Source organism: Scyliorhinus canicula, chromosome 16, assembly GCF_902713615.1.
Source record: "Scyliorhinus canicula chromosome 16, sScyCan1.1, whole genome shotgun sequence".
Classification (NCBI taxonomy): domain Eukaryota; kingdom Metazoa; phylum Chordata; class Chondrichthyes; order Carcharhiniformes; family Scyliorhinidae; genus Scyliorhinus; species Scyliorhinus canicula.
The window spans coordinates 121629938-121652897 of NC_052161.1; the positions used below are offsets into that span (position 1 = coordinate 121629938).

Consider the following 22960-nt stretch of genomic DNA (forward strand, 5'->3'; position numbering starts at 1 on the left):
TGGGGGAGTAATGCAGTGCACTGGGGGTGTTGAGATATTAATGCAGTGCACTGGGGGTGTTGGGATATTAATGCAGTGCACTGAGGGTGTTGGGGTAGTAATGCAGTGCACTGGGGGTGTTGGGATATTAATGCAGTGCACTGGGGGTGTTGGGATAGTAATGCAGTGTACTGATGGTGTTGGGGTAGTAATGCAGTGTACTGGGTATTGGGGCAGTAATGCAATGTACTGAGGCTACTGGGGTAGTAATGCAGTGCACTGGGGGTGTTGGGACATTAATGCAGTGCACTGGGGGTGTTGGGGGAGTAATGCAGTGTACTGGGGGTGTTGGGGTAGTAATGCAGTGTACTGGGTATTGGGGCAGTAATGCAATGTACTGAGGCTACTGGGGTAGTAATGCAGTGCACTGGGGGTGTTGGGATATTAATGCAGTGCACTGGGGGTGTTGGGGGAGTAATGCAGTGTACTGGGGGTGTTGGGGGAGTAATGTAGTGCACTGGGGGTGTTGGGGGAGTAATGCAGTATACTGGGGGTGTTGGGGTGGTGATGCCGTGCACTGGGGGTGTTGGGGGAGTAATGCAGTATACTGGGGGTGTTGGGGTAGTAATGCAGTATACTGGGGGTGTTGGGGTGGTGATGCCGTGCACCGGGGGTGTTGGGGTGGTGATGCCGTGCACTGAGGGTGTTGGGGGAGTAATGCAGTGTACTGGGGGTGTTGGGGGAGTAATGCAGTGTACTGAGGGTGTTGGGGGAGTAATGCAGTGTACTGGGGGTGTTGGGGGGTGATGCCGTGCACTGGGGGTGTTTGGGTGGTGATGCAGTGCACTAAGGGTGCTGGGGTGGTAATGTAGTGTTATTTTATATTTTTTATCAAGTAGGGGTTTATCTGGCGTTCCTTCAAGTTATTCTTGCAATCATCAATATTCATTTTTCCCAATGTGGGCTATTTTTAATTAAGTTTTGATTTCAGGAATATTACCCCTATCAGCATGGAAAAGAAAAAGCATAAATCTGGGTCACTAAAACGCAAAGAACAAAAAGAAGCAGAAATAAAGGAATCAGCCAAGTGATGCAGGCCTATTACAGAGGTTATAATACCACAAGCACAATCCACATCAATATCCAGTTCTGCAACAAATAATCAAGAAGCAAGAAACAATGCTCATGGTGATGATGCAATGACATGCGAGTTACAAGAACAGAGAAGAGCTACTTTGAATGTAGAGACAAATACAAGTGCATCCTTTACCAATCAACCCAGGCCCAATATTTCTTCTGGCTTCCTTGTTCCGGTATCTGTACTGCCTGTAGTTGCAACATCTGAACACATAGCTTCAACTAGTGACAGGGAATCAGATATTCCTTCAAGCATAAATGACTTGGGGCGCGATTCTCCGCAAATCCGGCGTGCCGTGAAGGCTGGCGTGAAACTGGCCGTGTTTCACGTCAGCCTCGGAGCTCCGTCCCGGGACCCGATTCTCCCCCCCGGGCGGGGCTAGTATCGGTGCCCGAGGAATCACGGCGACGCGGAGTTAGCAAACGTCGCTAACTCCGCCCGCCAAGAGCCACGGCGGCTGATGCGCACGATGACGTCATCCGTGCATGCGCGGGATGGACGGCTCCAACCCGCGCATGCGCGGATGATGTCATCACGCAGACGCGTCAAACCTGCGCATGCGTGGGCCGTCATGCCCCTCAGCCGCCCCGCGGACTGATCCTGTGGGGCGGCGGAAGAACAAATAGTGCGCGGGTATCGGACCCGCTGCCCGCAATCGGTGCCCACCGATCGCAGGCCCATGCCACCCTCCGCACGGCCGCACCACGGCCGTGCCAATCGGTGCCATGGTTGTCCGGGACGGGCACTTTGCGGTCGTTTTCACGAACGCTGAAAGCAGGTGTGATCGCGGCCGTGAAAACGGCCAAAACTCCGCGGTATTCAGCCCATCGGCCTGCGGAGAATCACTGTTCGCCGGGGCGGGGGCGGGGTGGGGGGGGGGGGCGGGGCCGGGGGGGGGGGCGGGGGGCGTGGCCGGGGGGGGCCGGGGCCGAGAGGGGGGGGGCGGGGCCGGGAGGGCCTCCGACCTTTTCCGCATTCTCAACGTCGAACCCGCTTTCAGTTGTCCAGGACTTGAAGCTCCGGAATGCTCTCCTCAAATCTCCTTTCCGACACTCCGTTAGTCTACTTTTTTGATGAATGACCAAGATTCCTGTCACCTGATCCAACCGCGCCTCATGTGACTTGATGTCAAATTTTGTTTGATAACCATTCTGTGCAGCACCCTCGACTTTAAAGATGCAGTGAAATGAAAGCGGTTGTTGACAACATCATGACTGTTGGTGAATTCCTGTCTATGACATAAAAACATCTGCCAGTTTACAATAATAACCCTTCACTTACTTTCCCATTTAGTAAAAATAGGAAAAGAAAAACCCTACGTCCAAAAATAGTATTTTCCCAGCACCGCGGCGGAGTCTGTTTATTTACTTTTGTTAATAAATCCACAGATGAAGAGCACTTATACAAACATGTAATGGCTTACTTCTATCTTTATTCTCGCACACATGGCGGGGGGGGGGGGGGGGGGGGGGGGGTGTGTGGGGAACTGGTGAGCGAATGTCTTCAGTAAATGTGGCAAGACTTTACATCAGGGCGTCAGACGTTTGTGTCTCGGGCTTCTGACGATATTGTTAAACCCATAAGCTTTGCCCAAGGCCTTAACGAACTACCACTGCTCAATGGGCACTCCACTGCTTCATAAAATGGCTGTATTCCAACACAGATCTTAAGGTCTCAGAACAGCAGCCACGCAGTGAGCTCTGTAGCATCTGCCCGCATCACATACTAAACAGGGGAGAGAAAAAAGATTACAGATTAAAATCTGTACCCGGGGGGGGAGCGGACCCGAGGGGGGGGCGGGGCGGGGGGGGGGCGGACCCGCGGGGGGGGCGGACGGGGGGGCGGACCCGAGGGGGGGGCAGACCCGAGGGGGGGGCGGGGCGGGCGGACCCGAGGGGGGGGCGGGGCGGGCGGACCCGAGGCGGGGGGCGGGGCGGGCGGACCCGAGGCGGGGGCGGGCGGACCCGAGGCGGGGGGGGGGGAGCGGACCGAGCGGGCGAGCGGGCGGGCGGACCGAGGGGACGGACCGCGGGGAATGCGGCCACCGCGCATGCGCTGGTTGGCGCCGGCCCAACTGCGCATGCGCGGGACCTGAGTCTGGCGCCCCCGAGCACATGGCGCCCCGGGCAACAGCCCGAGTTGCCGGTGCCTTGAGCCGGCCCTGGGGACAGTAACAGTGTGTAGAGGGTGAAGGCACAGTAACAGTGTGTAGAGGGTGATGGGACAGTAACACAGTGTATAGAGGGTGATGGGACAGTAACACAGTGAATAGAGGGTGATGGGACAGTAACACAGTGTATAGAGGGTGATGGGACAGTAACACAGTGAATAGAGGGTGATGGGACAGTAACACAGTGCATAGAGGGTGATGGGACAGTAACACAGTGTATAGAGGGTAGTCCTGGGGTACAATCTGGTGATCCCACAATCCCAGGTCCCAGCTGGGGCCCAGCTGAATCTGAGCCTTTGGAGATGGGTTACTCGTAGCTGATGGAGATGATAGGGAGCGGCCAGAACATTCAGAGGGAGATGTCAGTGTCACTCCAGCAGATCCATAGCCGCATGGAGTAGTCCCAGAGGCTACAGGCACAGGAGATGGCGGCGGCAATGAGTGGCACCGAGGATCAAGGCAATCCGGGAGGCTGGAGTTGATTCGTGCCATGACTAACCTTTCGAAGCACTTCATGATGATGGATGTCAGAGCCACTGGACGATAGTGATTAAGGCACGCTGCATCGCTGAGGGCTGAGGGCATCGACACAATGATGCGGACCATGGGAGACTGCCAGGGTTGGCAGAGCCAGACGATGCGGGCAGCTGGGGCTCGAGCCAGCTGCCCCTCTTTCCCAAGGTGAACCCCAGGGACCTATGGGCACCAATCAGAAAGAGGGGATGCTGGGTGCCAGGCCGGACCCTCCCCATGGAGTGGCAATGGTGGCCACCAGCTCCCCCGAGTCCCACCCCTCTGATGAGGCCACGTGTCGCTGGCAGCACATGGGACAGACGGCACGGTTGTGCATGTGTCACTGACAATTGGTGTGTCAACCTCCTGCCCCAGAGCCCCCAGAGGATGCCCACTAGGGGCATCGAGGGCCATGGGACGAGGTAAGCAGCTGCCTCCACCTCAGATGTGCATCCATGACGTAGTGGTAGAGCTAGGAGGGCCAGGCATGTTGAGGAGCACAGAGGGCACTGGGATAGGGGATGGGAATGGGGCAGCACTATCGGGAATGGGGTATTGTACAGCACATTGAACAACTTTTTTCACAACCGTTATGATGCCACTATCACTTTCTTCTGCAATTAGGCCCCCGGACCCTTTGCCCATCTCCCTGGGTAACACCACACCCCCCTCCCCCGGCGCTCACCTAGTCTCCGGCCATGGACATGTCCCCGAAGCTGTGTCCCATCCCCTGAGCATTCAGATCTTGGCTGCTGTGTGTGGTGTTGCCTCTCGCAGTGTTCAGGCACAGTGTCAAGGCAGCAAGGTGCAAATGGAATGCTAGGCAATGATTCCCACATGCTACATGGCCCGCCCACCCACTGGAATCCACTTGGCATGTGTCAAGTGCTCACTTGCCAATTCCCTATTAGCGACAGCCTTCAGACACTCAGCCAGAGTCCTCAGCAGCCGGTGGGGGTTATGGGTGATCGGTGGGCAGACAGGCAGGGACAAGGGTTGCCCCGGAATGGGGTTGGGATCTAAGGGTTGGCATGGTGGTGCCGTGAGGGATTGCCCCCAGGTTGCCCTCCCAGCATCTCTCCCGCCACCCCCCCCCCCCCCCCCCCCCCCCCCCCATGGCGGCCCACCCGATGAATGATGGGAGGTTGTTGGATATGGAGTCACTCTCGATGATCGTATGGAAATGGGGCTTAAGTAGTCAGAACTGGTTTCTTGCCACGCTACGGCGAGATTCCGATTGTGCCCACGGGAGCAGGCTGGTTGCATCGCAAACTGTTTGGCACCCGAGGCGGATATTGCTTTTGGCCTCTCCCGCTATTCACCGGCCTCGTTACACTTGAGTGCGAGTGTAACCAGGCCAGAAGGTCGTGCCCAATGTGTCAGTGATTGAGAAGGGGAATCCATGCAGCTGCGATGAATGGCTGAGATCTATGCTTCAGTGATTGGTCAGCAAAGATATCAAAATTTTGTGAAAAAACTTGTACTCTTTGATGCGTGGGAGAAACCAATAAATGAGTCACATGATACACGAGACAAAACAGCGGTTGAGAGTCACTTGGCAAATCCTGTGAGTCAATTTGAGTTGTCTGGAACATTCTGTGGCATTTAGTTAAAAAGATTGTCAGCCCATTGAGACTTATATTGGAGAACTCCCACCAGTGTGCAACGAGTCAAACACAAGCTGCTCTCTAATGAGGACGCAGCACAGTAGGCAGTGTGTTTAACAAGAGCTCTCCCACTTGGCAGCACAGTTGCACACATTGCAACAGATCTCTCTAAGTAGCTCCCATACAACTTCCAAGAAAACTTCTCATGATCCCTCTATTTAAAGGGGAACCTCTCAGAATCTAATAACTGGCTTTGAAGAGGAACAGCTTTTCAGTTCAGCTGTTGTATTGGATCCAAATCTTATCACTTGGATATTCCATCGGAGAGAGGATCAATTCAAACTGTGAGAATACCCAGATTCCAATCACTACTTCTGACCCTCAATGCTCAGTGCAAGTGAGAGACGGAGCGAGGCTGAGAGACAGAAGGGGTGACACTGAGCAAAAGTGGCAGACAGAATTGAGAGAATTGTGAAAGACAGAGAGCAACACAGAGACAACATGAGAGACACACATGGAGAGATAGAGAGGCAAAGTAAAAGAGAGAGAGAGAGAGAGACAGTGAGGGAGGACAGAATGAAAGAGACAGTGGGCAGAGAAAGAGAGACATAGAGAGGCAGAGAGAGCAAGAAAGAGGCAGTCACTGGGTGTAGCCCTCATGTATACATTATGTAATAACACGCTGGGTTTTGCTGGATGAAACACTTGTGCATATATGTAAATGTATACATATATAAATTTCAGTTTCAAATGATTGTGGAAATCTGTACAATATTTTGAAACATATGTCGCCCCGTTTCTTGTGAATTGGTGTTTTAGCCGCATTTATGCTGTTTTGTGAAAGTGCAAATGAGGTGCAATTCTGACCATCCCAGAGAATAATGAGTCGTGACAGAAAGGCGCTTAATCAGGCCAGGCCTGCAAGTGATGCCCATCAAATTTCCCTGCTTGTTCTTGCAGTTTTAATTTCTCCTTTGACCCATCAAGTGTCAAGAATATGAGGAATGTGGAGTGAACTGACCCAAAGATAAGGGAGCTTTCATCAGACAGGGCTGTGTTAACTGGTCGGAGAGAGGGATTATGAGAGAGACAGTGCTGAGTAATCCTGCCCTAGAGAGGGTGAGGCCATGGTGCTAAAAGCAACAACATCAGGACACACGGCAACAGGCTCTCTGTGAACATTGTGCCGAGTGCAACACGTGAGCAGACAACTGGAATCTTCCATTTGGCTCATTTCCATTTCAAAGATTTGCTTACGTCAGTTCTACACTGGCCAGCTCACACCAGACACAGCAACTGTCAATGTGCAACAGGTTCTCATTCAGAATTCCCACTCTGTGTTGTGTACAGTACCAGCAAAGGGGCTGGTTTAGCTCACTCAGCTAAATCACTGGCTTTTAAAGCAGACCAAGCAGGCCAGCAGCACGGTTCGATTCCCGTACCAGCCTCCCCGGACAGGCGCCGGAATGTGGCGACTAGGGGCTTTTCACAGTAACTTCATTGAAGCCTACTCGTGACAATAAGCGATTTCCATTTTCCATTTCCAAAGACAGTCAATCAGAAAGGCAGGAGAATGGCACCGACAGACAAAAACACCGAGCATACAGAGACCCAGGCATTTTGTCTTTCTCATTTTTTCTCACTAACTTTGTATCGTTAGAAAACTTGCTTACATTACACTTGGTCCCTTCATCCGTTATTAACATAGATTGTAAATAGCTTGGGCCCAGCACTGATCCTGAATGTGGAATTCCACTGATAACAACCTGTAAACCTAAAAACGTCCTGTGCACTCCTCTTGTTTTCTGTCCTTTAACCAACCCTCCCGAACAAGCCCTTATCTCGTACAACATTTCATGTGCTGCCATGTCGGGTCTCAAATTTCTGATATACTGAAACATAAAATGTGACACACGTACGTGTTCAGAGGCATTAAAATCTCCAGATGTATCAGCCTATTTTCTCCTGGAAAAATACATAATAAATACCCAATCAGAGCTCATTTCTTCGTCAATCACAGGTTAAAATGCAAAAACAAATCATGTCACAGCAGAGCTGAACTCTTTCCCTATCATTACAGATGGATATTGAGACTCAGTGGTGAGTCAGTACCTTCAGGACAGCAGAGGACCTGAACCACAGTGACAGACAGTGGGCGCGATCTAACCAAATTCGTTCTAAGTGTGGTGGCAAGAAATAAGATATAAGACAAAGGAGCAGAATTAGGCCATGCAGCCCATCGAGTCTGCTCTGCCATTCAATCATGGCTCATAGGTTTCTTATCCCCATCCCCATTCTCCTGCCTTCTCCCCATAACCCCTGATCCCCTTATTAATCAAGAACCTATCTATCTCTGTCTTAAAGACACTCAGTGAATTGGCCTCCACAGCCTTCTGCGGCAAAGAGTTCCACAGATTCACCACCCTCTCGCTGAAGAAATTCCTCTTCATCTCAGTTTTGAAGGATCGTCCCTTCAGCCTGAGGCTCTGCCTTTGGGTTCTAGTTTTTCTTATTCGTGGAAACATCCTCTCCACATCCACTCTATCTCGGTCTCTCAGTATCCTGTAAGTTTCAATAAGATCCCCCCCCCCATCCTTCTAAACTCCAATGAGTACAGACCCAGAGTCCTCAACTGCTCCTTATATGACAAGCTCTTAATTCCATGGATCATTCTTGTGAACATCCTCTGGATCCTTTCCAAGGCCAGCACATCCTTCCTTAGATATGGAGCGCCCAACAGCTTACAATACTTCAAATGGGGTCTGACCAGAGCCTTATGCAGGGTGATTCCCGACAGCTGACCCGGCAAGGCAGTCACCGGTATCTGTAGGTCCACTTAACGAGGGCCTACGGGCTTCACGCCACAAATAACTGTCCCTCCGGCTGATTCGCCAGAACCACGCTTAGCAACTGCCCGCTAACGAGAGGGAGCAGCAGTTTAACCAAACCTGCAGAGCAAAGTTCAGACAGCAAGCAGCCACGCCACCGCTTGGACCAGCTCCAAGATTTGGAGATGCCGACCTGGTCAGATTGTTAGACAAGGTTGAGTCCAGCCGGGGTACCCTGTTCCCCCGAGGGGCTCGGAGGGTCAGCCACGGGGCTGTCAGTGCCACCTGGGAGGAAGTGGAAGTGACCGTCAGCGTAGGGAGTGTCGCCAGGAGGACCGACACTCAGTGCCGTAAGGACCTCAATAACCTTCACCGGGCTTCACGGGTGAGTTGACACTGGCCCCCAACACTGGGCCCTGTCACCTCCCACAGGAGAAGTTGGTCCACAACAAACAGGAGAGGGCCCAGCCGGTGGCGGGGTGCCGGATATCAGAGTCCCCTCCCCCTATGAGGAACGGGCCCTGGTGGTCACGGAGCAAGCCGAGGACAGATCGGTTAACGACATTGAGTTTGGCCTGCACTGCAGAGGTGAGTATGCAGCGGCCCCCACCCAGATGACCTGTCACCCTGTAAAAATGGGAAAATATGGAAACATGGAAGTCTGGCAATACCTGGATAAAGTACATGAGAGAATGTAGGGAAAAATCCCACGAAGGGTGAACAGCAGCTGCAAAAGAAGGTTTTGCAATGCAGGTGGCCTTTATCAAACAGGCATTAAGAAAACAGTTTGTGACTATTCAAGCCATAGAACTGATGCATGTCTTTTAAGTCACAGCATAATTGAACTTTTAGTCATATGGAAAAAGGCAATATTTTGCACTTTCTTTGAAGTTAATTATTTTAGTCAGTAACTAAAAAAGAATTGCTAGGATCTTCAGTTGAATTGGGTGACAAATGTTTAGGTGTGAAATTCTGCTGACACCAGGTGGCTATGGGAAGCTGGAGACAACGTGTCCACGGGAACACACGTTACCCAAATCGGAGTCAGAGTTCAGAGCTGGGGGCACTATTTGATAATAAAGCAACTTTAGAAGTAACAGGAACCAGATATAACACCCCTCTGGGATCAAAGCACTTTTGAACATCACAAGGGAAACAATGTAATCAGAGTTCGATAAGCTGAAGTCATGCTCAATATGAATACATAGTCATGTTCGAAATAATTTAGATTAAAGGTACCTTGTACAATCAAGAGTAAAATAAAGTTACTTTACGATGATGTCATATAAACTTAATAACTGCTAGAAGGGGAATATAAATACTAAATCGGGGACAGCCAGCAGTGTCAGCTCTCATAGCTCGGTCATGGGAAGGATAGAGCACAGAAACCGAGCGGAACAGCGAATCCATCTGAGGAAGACCAAAAGCGAATGAAGAGAGATTGTCAAGGTGGACCTGAAGGTCTTTTCAACCAACCAGGAGAATCCACAAGCAAGATCTTTTTACTTTTCTGTAAAGACAGTGATTGCAGCTTTTAAAAGACAAAATATAATAATAAAATAACTTAAAGTTTTAACCGGAAACAGTGGTTATTACAAAGTCAACTTTACTTACTTAGCAACGCGGGACCCAGGATCGATGCTACTAAGTGATGAAATGAAATGAAAATCGCTTATTGTCACGAGTAGGCTTCAATGAAGTTACTGTGAAAAGCCCCTAGTCGCCACATTCCGGCGCCTGTCCTGGGAGGCTGGTACGGGAATCAAACCGTGCTGCTGGCCTGCTTTAAAAGCCAGCGATTTAGCCTGGTGAGCTAAACCAGCCCCTAAAATTCTTCTATGAAGATATGGGTTATACCAGGAGATAACTTGAAAATATAGTTTGACCCGAATAGCACCCACCTGTCTGAATAGGAGTTAGGGAGCGAGAATAAATGTCTTATTGACCTTTTTCTGGTATAGGGGGAATTCTAAGAATAGTGGTGAGTTTTTTTACTTCAACGCGTATGTTGTTCATGTCAGGATATTGATCCTTCCCTCCCACTGATCACATGATGGTTTAGCTGGTTTAGCTCACCAGGCTAAATCGCTGGCTTTTAAAGCAGACCAAGCAGGCCAGCAGCACGGTTCGATTCCCGTACCAGCCTCCCAGGACAGGTGCCGGAATGTGGCGACTAGGGGCTTTTCACAGTAACTTCATTGAAGCCTACTCGTGACAATAAGCGATATTTATTTATTTATTATTTATTATGACCATTCTCCCTCAGGATCTTCATCCGATGGTGCTAGCCCATCCAGTGTGGTTCCCCCTCCGCTGCCTCCCAAGAGAAATCCTCAGAGGAGAGCTCCGAGGTTACCACCATAATCAGGTCATGACTGTCATAGAGACACACACCTTGGTGGGTGAAAGTAGTGGACAGGCTTCTAGGGCACATTCTGGTGAACACCACACAGTTGCAGATGCACATCAGGTCGAGGCAGTACTGCCCAGGCGAGACAACTGTTGGAGGTCTGCTGGATCCCAGGACCCAGCTGGGTCCCAGTCAGATGCTGAGCCTCTGGACCAGGTTTACACGGAACTGATGCAGTTGATAGGGTGCAGAGAGGGTGTCAGTGACACTCCAGCAAGTCTATAGCCGATTGGAGGAGTCTCAAAAGCTGCAGGCACAGGAGATGTCACAGGTCATGTGTGGTACCAAGGCCAAAACTGCTAAGGTGGTGACCGCAGTGGAGAATCTGGAGCCTGATGTCAGCACCATGAGTGAAGGAGGCTCAGTCAGTGACGGCCATGGCAGAGCTCCTTGGCAGCATGTCTGAATCGCTGGGGGAAGTGTCGCTAAGAACTCCGAGGCGCTGCGGAACATGACCCAATCTCAGGTGGGCACTGCCGAGGCCCTGCAGAGCATGTCCCAGTTGCTGCAGGACATGTCCTAGTCTAAGGTGGGCATTGCTGAGGTACTAAGGAGCATGACCCAGTCTCAGATGGGTATTGTTGAGGCACTGTGGACCATGTCCCAGTTGCTGCAGGACATGTCCCAGTTGCAGGTAGACCTTGCCTGGGCGCTGCGGAACATGCCCCAGTCTCATGTGGACATTGCTGAGGTACTGAGGAGCATGTCCCAGTCTAAGGTGGGCATTGCTGAGGTACTGCAGAGCATGTCCCAGTCTAAGGTGGGCATTGCTGAGGTACTGCAGAGCCTGTCCCAGTCTAAGGTGGGCATTGCTGAGGTACTGCAGAGCATGTCCCAGTTGCTTTGGGACATGTCCCAGTCTCAGATGGACATTGTTGAGGCACTGTGGACCATGTCCCAGTTGCTGCGGGACATGTCCCAGTTGCAGGTGGACCTTGCCTGGGTGCTGCGGAACATGCCCCAGTCTAAGATGGGCATTGCTGGGGCATTCTAGAGCATGTTCCAGATGCTGCGGGACATGTACCAGTCTCAATTGGGCATTGATGAGGTACTGAGGAGCATGTCCCAGTCGTCCCTATCCTCCATCCTCCGGCTGGTCTTCCTGGTCCTCCCCGGCCCCTTCTGGTCTGGCGCCTCCCTGTTCTCCTCCTCGGAGGTGGCTGCATGTTCCTCCTCCACCTCCAGCACATTGCCCCGCTGCTGTGCCAGGTTGTGGTACAGCAAACCACCACAAAGTGGGCGACCCTCTTAGGAGTGCACTGGGTCCATCACCAGAACGGTCGAGGCATCAGAACCGCCTTTTCAGCAGTCCGATTCACTGCTCAATGACAGCTGGAGTGACCTCATGGCCTCGTTATACCGGGTCTCCGCCTCAGTCTCTGGCCATCATTAGCCAAGTCCTCAACGGGTAGCCCTTTATCCTGCAAGAGCCAACAGGTCACCCCTGGAGTGTCCCATAAAGACATTGGTGACCTCCTGCTGCCCTAGGATGTAGCTGTCGTGCATGCTAGGAAGCATGCACACACATGCATGATCTTCATGTAGTGGTCGCACACAAGTTGGACGTTCAGGGAGTGGAACCCCTTCCTGTTGATGAAGGCCGCTCCCTGATGTCCTGGTGCACGCAAGGTGACATGTGTGCCATTATTTCCTGGAATTGGGCATCTCGGTGATGGCAGAGAATCCTACTGCGCAGGCATCCTGTTGGTCTTGGTCCAGGTCAAAGTTTATATCATTTGCTGCCCGGGCAACAGGGCATCCGTGACTTCACGGATGAGCTTGTGGGCTGTTGGTTGGGATATGCCACACACGTCTTGAGCCCTGGAATGATCCTGAGGCATAGACATTCAGGGCTGCGGTGACCTTGATGGCCACCAGAGGGGGCTATCCTCCTCCTCCACATGGTGCCAAATCCGCAAGGACATGGCACAGGTGCCGCACCACCCTCTTGTTGAGATGGAGCCTCCTGTGGCACATGCTGTCCGTCATCTGTTCGAACGACCAGCGAGTCCTGTACACCTTGGGCCATCGCCCACCTTCCCCTCTGAGTCCCTCCCTGAAGTCCTCAGGGTGTAGGCGTGGCCCTGCTCTTGGGCCGCTGCCTCGAGTCTCTGTCAATGCTGCTTTCTCTGCCGTCTGGCCGCCTGACCTGCCACCAGCACCTCGAGGGCAGCATCTGCAGGCTCCAAGATATCTTCCAGATCGTGTAATATTTATATGGAATTGATGAGGGTGAGGTACAGTCAATCTGCCATGGCTTCCAGTCTGGTATCCTCCGGTCCCCCATGGCTCTCTCCTCACCTCCCCTGCCATCCCTCAGGGTACCAGCCAACATGCCCGGCATACACACCCCCAGGCACCAGACCCCAGACATTCACTGGTGATATTTCCTGGACTTGCCCTGGTTCCTCCCCCCCGGTGCACACACCCAGCCTCTGGTTACAGGGATGTCCCCAGTGCAGAGGCCCAGCTCTTAGGTGTTTGAATGTTGGTGTTGAAGCCTCCGATGTTCTGGCAAGGTGCCGAGGCCTCATGGTCTGGTTTGGATGACAGGCAGTAATTCTCACCTGTGACATGGCACAAATACTCGCGGGAATCCATTCAGGAGCTGTGAAGTGCTCACATTGCTAGTATTACCAATTCCCTATTAAAATTAGCCTTCAGCTGTGCACTCGGGGGCCGCCACCGTCAGGGGGTTATGGGTCGTCAGTGGAGCAGATACGCAGTAGCCAGAATTGCCCCTGTTATGGGTGCAGACGATCCAGGGTGCGGCATGGCAGACCTGCGGGCGTTGGGGCATCCACAGCCCCCAGTCCATGGGCAACTTCCCCACTCCTGACAGAGCACATCCCCCTTGAGGGCCCCCGTCTCATCCCTCCTTGGGGTATCTCCCCCCGGCCCCCCAGGCTACTCAGGTCCCCACAGCAGCCATTCCGCAGGCTTAACATTTAAAAAAAGTACACTAATCATTGCCCTGGTGACCGCTTGCTGGGGAGGTTGTTGGATTGCGGAAGCCGTTAGGTAAGAGATTCTCCCAATAATGGTTTGGCAATTGGCTTTAATTGGTGATTATTAGTTTCTTGCCACACTGCGGCAGGATCCTCATCTTGCCAACTGGAGCTGGCCGGTGGGAACGTAAACCGATGGCCGCCCGGCACAGTCCCCAATTTTGGCCTCTCCTGCGATCTCACGGCTGTGTTGCGCTCCGGTGGACCCGCCCAGTGCCTTTAATGTCTAAATAAACAGACTTCAGTCAGTGCGCTGGGGGGATTGGTGTAGTAGTTGTCTGTGATTGACCTTCTGTGTGAGATGTTCTGCAGTGATTTGTTGCATTTCAAAAAAAATGGGCTGGATTCTCCGCTGTCGGGGTGCTCCGTTTTGCCGGCAGGCCGGGGGTTTCCCGACGGTGTGGGGTAGCCCCACAATGGGAAACCCCATTGACCGGCCGGCGTAACGGAGCATCCCACCAATGTGCTGAACCAGAAATCTGGCGTGGCGGGCCGGAGAATCCAGCCCAAAATCTGAACTAGAGATGACTGGAGTGTGGTATTGTGTGATACAAGCAAAAGGATCATCTGGCAAGGGGGTGGTTCCCGGAGGACATTTAATCTTATTATGTTTCATGCAAATGACGCATTGATCCAGCCGCGTTTGCGCTGCTGTATTCAAATCTGGGTGCCACCAAGTTTTTAGGAGTAGCTGTACCACTCCCACCTCGCCCGGATTTAACAGACAGGCCTATTGATAATCCAGATCTAATTTTTTATGTTGATGGCAGTTCTTCCATTTCCCCATTTGGCGTCCCACAGTCGGGATATGCTGTGGTAACCGACACTGACGTGCAGGAAGCAGCAGCCTTCCAGACCCCTGTCTCTGCACAAAAAGCCGAGCTATTCGCCCTTACTCAAGCATGTATTTTGGCCACAGACAAAAGTACTAATGTTTACACTGATTCTAGGTATGCCTTTGGCGTGACCCCATGATTTCGGCCGCCTCTGGCAACAGCGAGGTTTTCTCACCTCTGTGGGAACTCCCATTCAAAATGCACTTTGGGTTAAAAATCTCCTCGATGCTATTCAGCTACCCCGTCAATTGGCAGTTATTAAATGCGTTGCGCACATGAAGGGTGAACTCCTGTTCAATTAGGAAATGCCCGTGCTGATTCAGCTGCTAAAACTGCAGCTTCATCAACCTCTTTAATTGTTCCCAGTGGGCTAATCAGGCTCTAAACCAGGTACCTGCATTACGGACGAAGGGCATGCCAGAGATAGCTGAAGTTCAAAATTTACAGAGGGACGCCTCTGATTCTGAGCGAACACTATGGAAGTCAATGAGGTGTTCGTGACACGAGACCTCTGGCTGACTCCAGTTGGTCAAGTTTGTATTCCGAATTCTTTATTGCCGTTACTTGTTGATTATTCGCATTCTTGTACCCATCCTGGCAAGGAGGGAGTGGTACAGCTACTCCTAAAAACTTGGTGGCACCCAGATTTGAATACAGCAGCGCAAACGCGGCTGGATCGATGCGTCATTTGCATGAAACATAATAAGATTAAATGTCCTCCGGGAACCACCCCCTTGCCAGATGATCCTTTTGCTTGTATACAGCTTGATTTTATCGAATTGCCAAAAGCACAGTGCTATAAATATTGTTTAGTAATAATCGATGTGTTTGGTAAATGGATTGAAGCATTCCCCACCACTAATTGTATGGCACATACAGTAGTGAAGTTGTTGTTAACGGAAGTCATTCCTCGTTTTGGGGTACCCAAAATGGTGAGCTCAGACAATGGACCACATTTTGTAGCTCGGATCAATACTGAATTGTGCAAAGCCCTTGTAATTAAACAGCAACTGCACTGCGCGTATCACCTGCAGGTAGCAGGAATTCTGGAAAGAGCCAACGGGACTTTAAAAGAAAAATTATCTAAATTAACTGAAGAAACTGGGTTAAATTGGCTAAAAGTATTACCCTTGTCACTGTTTCACATGCAAGTGACTCCCCATTCGCGGACCGGACTGTCAGCTGCAGAGATAGTCTATGGTCGGCTAATGAGGACTCCCTGGGATGCCCATGCAAAGCCCCTAGAGGGAGTAGACCTCCATGTGATGGGGGAACAAATGCAGAACTATTTGAATCAATTAACACTTTCTTTGAAGTTTCTTCACTCACAGGTAAAACAGGTACATCTACCAGTAATGACAGGGACAGCCGTCCCTCGATGTCCAGTGGTCAAACCCGGAGACCTCGTGTTGGTAGAAAAACTGGGACAGAAAGAAACTAGGACAACGCTGGAGCGGACCATTCCTCGTATTACTGACGACGCCAACTTCGGTCAAACTTGAAGGACGTTCAAGTTAGATACATCTATCCGATTGCAAGAAGATAGTCTCCAACCCAGACGAGAACACAGGATGAAGATCTTCAGTATAATTTTTGGACTTTCTGGACTACTTAGCCTTGATGGCCACTCGGTAGTAAAAAAAACGAACTAAACGAGACCTGCCTTCCAATACCTATTTACATATGTCATATCTTTACACCGAAAAATTGAATATTAGCAAGTGTTGGGTTTGTACCCACATCCCTGTCCATTCAAGGGAAGGAATACCTCTCCAATCTCTCCCCTTTCATACCGCAAACAGTTGAATGGATTTTATGACAAAATCAAACAAGGATCAGGGGAGATAGGGGGAATATGAAAATATGGAAATCTGTTGGCTATGACATGACTAAATTTTCAGCTTCGTATCAACCTACCTATAATCATGCCTTGACTCCACCCTCCCTCACTGTCCACTCGTATAATGTTCAAGTTTCCGTATGTTTTAATAAATCAGGGAAAGGAAAGTTAATGGGGCAAAGTAGGTGCAACCTACCAATACAATCCCCTGGATGACATCAGCTGATGATTTTACAGCCTACAATGGAACCTATTTCATATGCGGCACTAAAGCATATCCGTGGCTCCCCATTAATTGGACAGGGTCCTGCTTTTTGGGATATGTCATACCCCAAATGCATCACCGACCCATCCTTAAGCACTCCCCTTCGCGAGCAAAAAGAACAATTTCTAAAACGGAACGGGCAAGGCATGAACGAACTGATCTACATGGCCTCAGCATTGGAACATCTGGCAAACGTAATGGCAACAGAAGCCAGGGACACTGGACAGGCACTGGCCGAGGTCTCAGCTGAGCTAGTGGCTGTCTGGACCGTGGCATTACAAAATCGACTGGCTTTGGATTATCTGTTAGCCTCGCAGGGAGGAACGTGCGCTATCATAGGCCAAGAGTGCTGTACTTACATTCCAGATGGCTCTGAAAATATCACTAACCTGGCCGACCATATTAAGAAACAGGCTGCTCAAATTCAAGAAATTGGCAGTGAATTTCACGACTATTTCACTGGCTAGGGTGGTTGGGTCATGGATTATTTTATTCGATCTTGAAGGCCTTTATTCTACTTCTACTAATGCTATTAGGGATAGGATTGCTTGTCTGCTTGTGTAAATGCATTTTCAAACGAATCATGGATATACCTATTTAGCTAGTTGTCATGATATGACAAAAGGGGGGAGTGTGGTATTGTGTGAAGCAAATAATGGCATGATGGGAAAACTAGTCAAGTCTTCTTGGTACAATTGAATTTAACCTAAGACACAGATTCAGAATACACATAGACAGCATGTCCTGAGAGTCTAGATAAGGCTTGGAACTAGAAGTAGTCTTAATACATAACAAGCTGAACAACTGTCTCTTCCTGTTCCTAAACAACTTCTTCCCTTTCTTAAAACAAAGACAAGATAATGATATGAAACTCAAGTCCCCTGGAGGTCAGCAAGGTGACGCCATTGTAACGATTATTACTTATGTTTTACTTTCAATCAAATTCCTGACCAAGCTGTATTCATGTTATCTTGATCCTATAATGTATAAGAATCGCCTTCTTTTCCTGTAATATCGCAGACTTGGGACGGACTCCGCAGTTTGTAATTGACTGCCTTCCGACTCCAAGTATCAGCCATTTACTGCTAGCAGTGAGTTCTAATTCGGAAATAAAGTTCAGTTTTGCTTACCTAATGAATGCTGTTTGAATGTCTCTATCACAGTCAAGACGCGGGGAAAATATAAAATACAACAGGAGGACATTAAGGGCGCAATTACAATGATATGGGAATGAGGAAATGTAGATGGCAAAATAACAAAGTCCATCTAGTTTGTCTTCTATCCTCCTGATAGTTCCGTGATACAATAATAATAATGGAATTGTTGACAAATCATAGAGTCAATCTCCATGAATGAGTCTACAGTATACAGTATACCTTCATTACATGTTTTTAAGGTAAAGATAGATAGTTTTTTGAAGAATAAAGGGATTAAGGGTTATGGTGTTCTTGCCGGAAAGTGGAGCTGAGTCCACAAAAGATCAGCCATGATCTCATTGAATGGCGGAGCAGGCTCGAGGGGCCAGATGGCCTACTCCTGCTCCTAGTTCTTATGTTCTTATGCAAGAGGCAAGGAAAATCCCCCAGTAGTGGACAGCTTTGGGCGCCAAAGCTCCAAAGTCATCTGATCCTCCAAACGTGCTACATTTAAGAACATATATATAGGAGCAGGAGTAGGTCACATGGCCCCTCAAACCTGTTTGGCTATTTAACATCATGGTCGATCCTTAACCTCAACACTTTCCTGCCTGGTCTCCATATCCCTCCATTCTCTAAACAGTCCATAAATCCATCAATCTCATCTTTAAATATAGTCAGTAACTGGACATCCACAAACGTCTGCAGTGGTGAATTCCTGAAACCACAGAGTGAAGAGGTTTCCTCATTTCAGTCAAAAATGGCCATCCATTTATTATGAGACAATGACCCCTTGACTCTCCTGTCAAGGAAGACAGTCTTTCAGCATCTATCCTGTCAAATCCTCCCAGAATGTTACATGATTCAATAAGATCACCACATTTTTCTAAACTCATATCAGACCATTCTACTCGATTCTCCTCACTGGAAAACCCGCTCATCCCAGGAATCGATTAATTGAACCTGTGCTCCATCGCCTCAAAAGCAAATATATCTTCCCTTTGGTATGGAGACCAAAACTGTACACATTATTCCAGGTATGGTCTCACCAAAGCCTGCACAGTTGCAATAAGGCTTCCTTACTCTTGTACGTAAACCCCTTTGCAATAGAGGTCAACATACATTTGCTTTCCTAATTGCTTGCTGTACCAACATGTTAACTTTCTGTGTTCCTCAGGCGGTACAGTGGCACAATGGTTAGCACTGCTGCCTCATGGCACCGAGGACCCGGGATCGATCCTGGCCTCCGGTCACTGTCCGTGTGGAGTTTGCACATTCTCCCTGTGTCTGTGGGGTATTAATTCTTGGTATTCTTCCTATCAAAGAGAATAATGTCACACTTGCCCACTTTATATTCCATCTGCCACCTCCGTGCCCCTTTATTTAACCTGTCTAAATCGCTTTGCAGAGTCTTTCTGTCCCCTTTGCAGCTTACTTTCTCACCTAACTTTGTATTGTAAGAAAACTTACAAATGTTCAACCAAGTTATTAATATTAATTGTAAATAACTGAGGCCCAGCACTGATCCTTATGGCACTGCACTAGTAACAGCTTGCTAACCTAAAAATGTCCTGTTCAGTCCTTGTTTTCTGTCCTTTAATGAATCCTCTTTCATATATTACCTCCAGCCCAATGACCCTTATCTTGTGCAACAGTTCATGTGTTACCATGTCATCTCTCAAATTACTCATACGCTGGAACACAAAAAGATATTTGCTGAAAGAAATTGATCGCTTTTGTAACTGAGCGAATCTACACTTGTTGTTGCCACCATTCCCCTATGGGAAGCCTGTTCCACAGATTGATCGCTCATTCACTGAAATATGGGGCAGGATCTTTCTGGCAGGCAGGTTTTCCCAATAGTGGGGCCAAATGTAGATTGACTTGCCCACTGCAAAAAGCGTTGGGTAACCAATTTAAATAATTAAAGACCTAATTAAGGGGGGGGGGGGGGTTCCTGGGCCACTGGCATGGTGGGGGTGCAGACCCCGCCATGTGGGGAGGCCACCAGCTTCGTCAGCCTCCCTATAGCCAACTGAGAGGTCATTGGAGCTGGGAGTTCAAAGAGACTGCTGCGGACAGGGAACACTGCACCCGTGACAGGTCCACCTATTTGGCCTCTTATATTGTCAATTTTTGTATACCTCTCTGAGGGCTTTTCCGTTTTGAGGTACCCACTCGATTCCCAAACTGCCTCAGCAGTATCCACCCCTCCAAATGGGGCTGCCAAGGCTTCAGAGCTGCCAGCCCTCTGATTGCTGCCAGAAGCATTGGGTATCTGCCCAATGTTCTTAATTCGACATGAGCCTGAAGGTTCTGCTGCTGGCACGTGTGGGCTCACGATCCCAATTCTGTCCTGACATCGGCGTCCTGAAGCCCGCATCAGAAAATCTGGCCCATTTATTTCTGCAAATTAGTTTTACATTAACCTTCCTTTAAGCACAGACCATCTTCCAGTCTTACTGCTCTAGAGAAGGCGAATTTCCATGTCATGACCAGCATTATCCAGTCCTTTAAATACAGTAATCATAATCATCTCTCAACATTCTCTTTTCCAAAGGAACGTGCTCAAATGACATAATCATTCCTCATACATAACCCAATCCACCATGTCCTCAATCATCTGATTGCTCCTTGCCGTATCTTTTCAACAGCTGCAACATCTTTTCCACACTACATACAGTACTCCAAGTGCAGCCACACAAAAGACAGATAAAGTGGCAGGATTACTTCACTATTTTTGAAGGGCTGAATGGCCTACTCGTACACCTATTTTCTATGTTTTGGTCAATTTTTTTTTCTTCTAAATTTAGAGTACTGTGTAACTGGATAAAAAACATTTGTTTACATAGGAAACCCCTTGAATTCATTTTTTCCATTTAAGGGGCAATTTAGCATGTTCAATCCACCTACCTTGCACATCTTTGGGTTGTGGGGGCGAAACCCACGGAGACACGGGGAGAATGTGCAAACTCCACACAGACAGTGACCCAGAGCCGGGATCGAACCTGGGACCTCGGCACTGTGAGGCCGCAGTGCTAACCCACTGCGCCACCGTGCTGCCCCGTGTTGGTCAAGATCGACCCTTTAATACATCCCAGTGTCTGATTTGCAAAGATGGCAGGAAAGTGGGGCTGATAACATCAGAAGCATTTCACAAATATATGCAAAGACACTTGCATGTTTTTCAATATCTGGAACATTCTTTCTGCCCCCTCATCTGGTTCTCAGCCCCTCCCCAGACCTAGACTGTTAGCATGGCATGTGTCCAGGCAACAACAGCAGCTCCTTCACCATGTAATGAGCCAATCACAAGAAACAAGGGTTTATTGTAATGAGCCAATGCGTTTCATCACAAATTGCACCATCGTATTGCAGCAAGTGACAAACCAGCCCAAACAAAGTTTACAAGACAGATCCTCTGCGACAGGCCTGCAATCAAGATCAAGGTCAGCCAGAGATTTGGTCTGGTTCCTCCAACAATCTTCGACACGCCAACTCCCATTAATCACACCTTCTCTCACCTGCAATCATTCTTGGAAAGCTTGTCATTCATAAACCTCAAAACATGGAGCACAGGATGATTCGGCAATTCCCTGTCAATCTCCAGCAGGGACAACGCACTGTTAGGGAATTGCAGACAAAACACAACTTCTTCCAAGGCCTGAAGATCAGCCTCCCGATGATCCTGCCAAGCTTCGAAGAGCTGATTAACTGCAGGACAGTGAGAGTGTCTGCTGCCTGCAGTCTCCAGGCCCAGCAACTGTATACCAGCCGTGAAACCCAATCAGCTCAGTGAATGCATCAGCACACCCAGTAACAGATAACGTAGAGGTTAGCAAACAGTATTAGTCAGTCTTACGCAGGCTAGGGGAGGAGGCACAACAGCAGCAAATGTCCACTGTAATCTGCACAGGAGCTGAATAGGGCTCCCAGAACAGGTGGAGCAGATGAGAACCAAGGCCAATCACACACAGACTCAATAACTCCTCCCACTCTGCTTCAGATTAACATCATCAGCCTCACTGTTGACAGAAATAGAAACAACCCTGAATGGAAACCATCACACAGCAAAACAATCCTGTTTATTTGAACTCCGAGTGACTGGTTGGACCACTGGCAACCAGCCTTTAGCTGCCTTGACCTGAAGGCTCTGGAATGATGTCCCAGAACCGCTCCAGTTCTCTGTCCTCTTTAAAGATGAATCTGAAAACTTACTCCTTTGATCAAGTGTGTGGTCACCTGTCCTAATATCTCTTCATGTGCTTTAGTGCCAGAGTTTGTTTGATAATGCTGATGTGAAGATCCTTGGGACAGTTTACTATGCTAGAGGCACTGGATAAATGCAGTTGTTGTTTAGCAACAGGTGCAGCCAGGATCTACAAAGAACAAAGAAAAGTACAGAACAGGATCAGGACCTTCGGCCCTCCAAGCCTGTGCCGATCAGGATACTGTAATTTTAAAAAACCTTCTGCCCTTACTCGGTGCGTACCCCTCTATTTCCTCCCTATTCATGTACCATCCAGATGCCTCTTAAATGTTGCTAATGTGCCTGCTTCCACCACATCCTCTGGCAGCGCATTCCAGGCACCCACGATTGCGTGAAAAACATACCCCGCACATCTCCAAACTTACCCTACACATCTCCCCTAAACTTTACCCCTCTCATCTTGAACCTGTGCCTTCTTGTAAATGACACTTCCACCCTTGGAAAAAGCCTCTGATTATTCACTCTGTCTATGGTTCTCAGAATTTTGTAGACCTCTAGCAGGTATCCCCTCAGCCTCCATCTTTCCAGTGAAAACAATTCTTCTTTATTCAACCTCTCCTCATAGCCAACACCCTCGAGACCAGGCAACATCCTGGTGAACCTTCTTTGCACTCTCTCCAAAACCTCCACGCCCATCTGATAATGTGGTGACCAGAACTGCACACAATACTCCAAATGCGGCCCAAACAAGGTTTTATATAGCTGTAACATGATTTCCAAACTCTTGTACTCAATGCCCCGGCTGATGTAGGCAAGAATGGCATATGCTTTCTTAATCACCTGTGTTGCCACTTTTAGGGAACTGTGGACCTGTACACCCAGATCCCTCTGTATGTTAATGTTCCTAAGGGCCATTTGCAGTATAATTCATACCTAGATTTGATCCTCCAAAATGCATCATCTCGCATTTGTCCGTATTAAACTTCATCTGCCATGTCTGTGCCCAAGTCTCCAATCTAT

The 22960-nt window shown here is 49.3% G+C and overlaps 1 protein-coding gene across 2 annotated transcripts in view; it reads right to left on the minus strand.

Annotated features, from left to right (window-relative positions):
• LOC119979371 (pleckstrin homology domain-containing family G member 5-like) overlaps positions 1-21611 on the minus strand; it is a 146360-nt gene extending 124749 nt beyond the window's left edge. The window contains exon 1 of one of the 2 annotated variants that reach the window (XM_038821501.1): positions 21593-21611. Coding sequence is in view for 1 of the 2 variants with exons in the window: in XM_038821498.1 (XP_038677426.1) it covers positions 21255-21282 (28 nt within the window). In the remaining variant the exon portion in view is untranslated. Of the gene's footprint in view, positions 1-21254; positions 21565-21592 lie in introns of those variants that run through there. The other variant, XM_038821498.1, reaches the window with a different exon arrangement.
• Positions 21612-22960: the final 1349 nt, after the last annotated feature.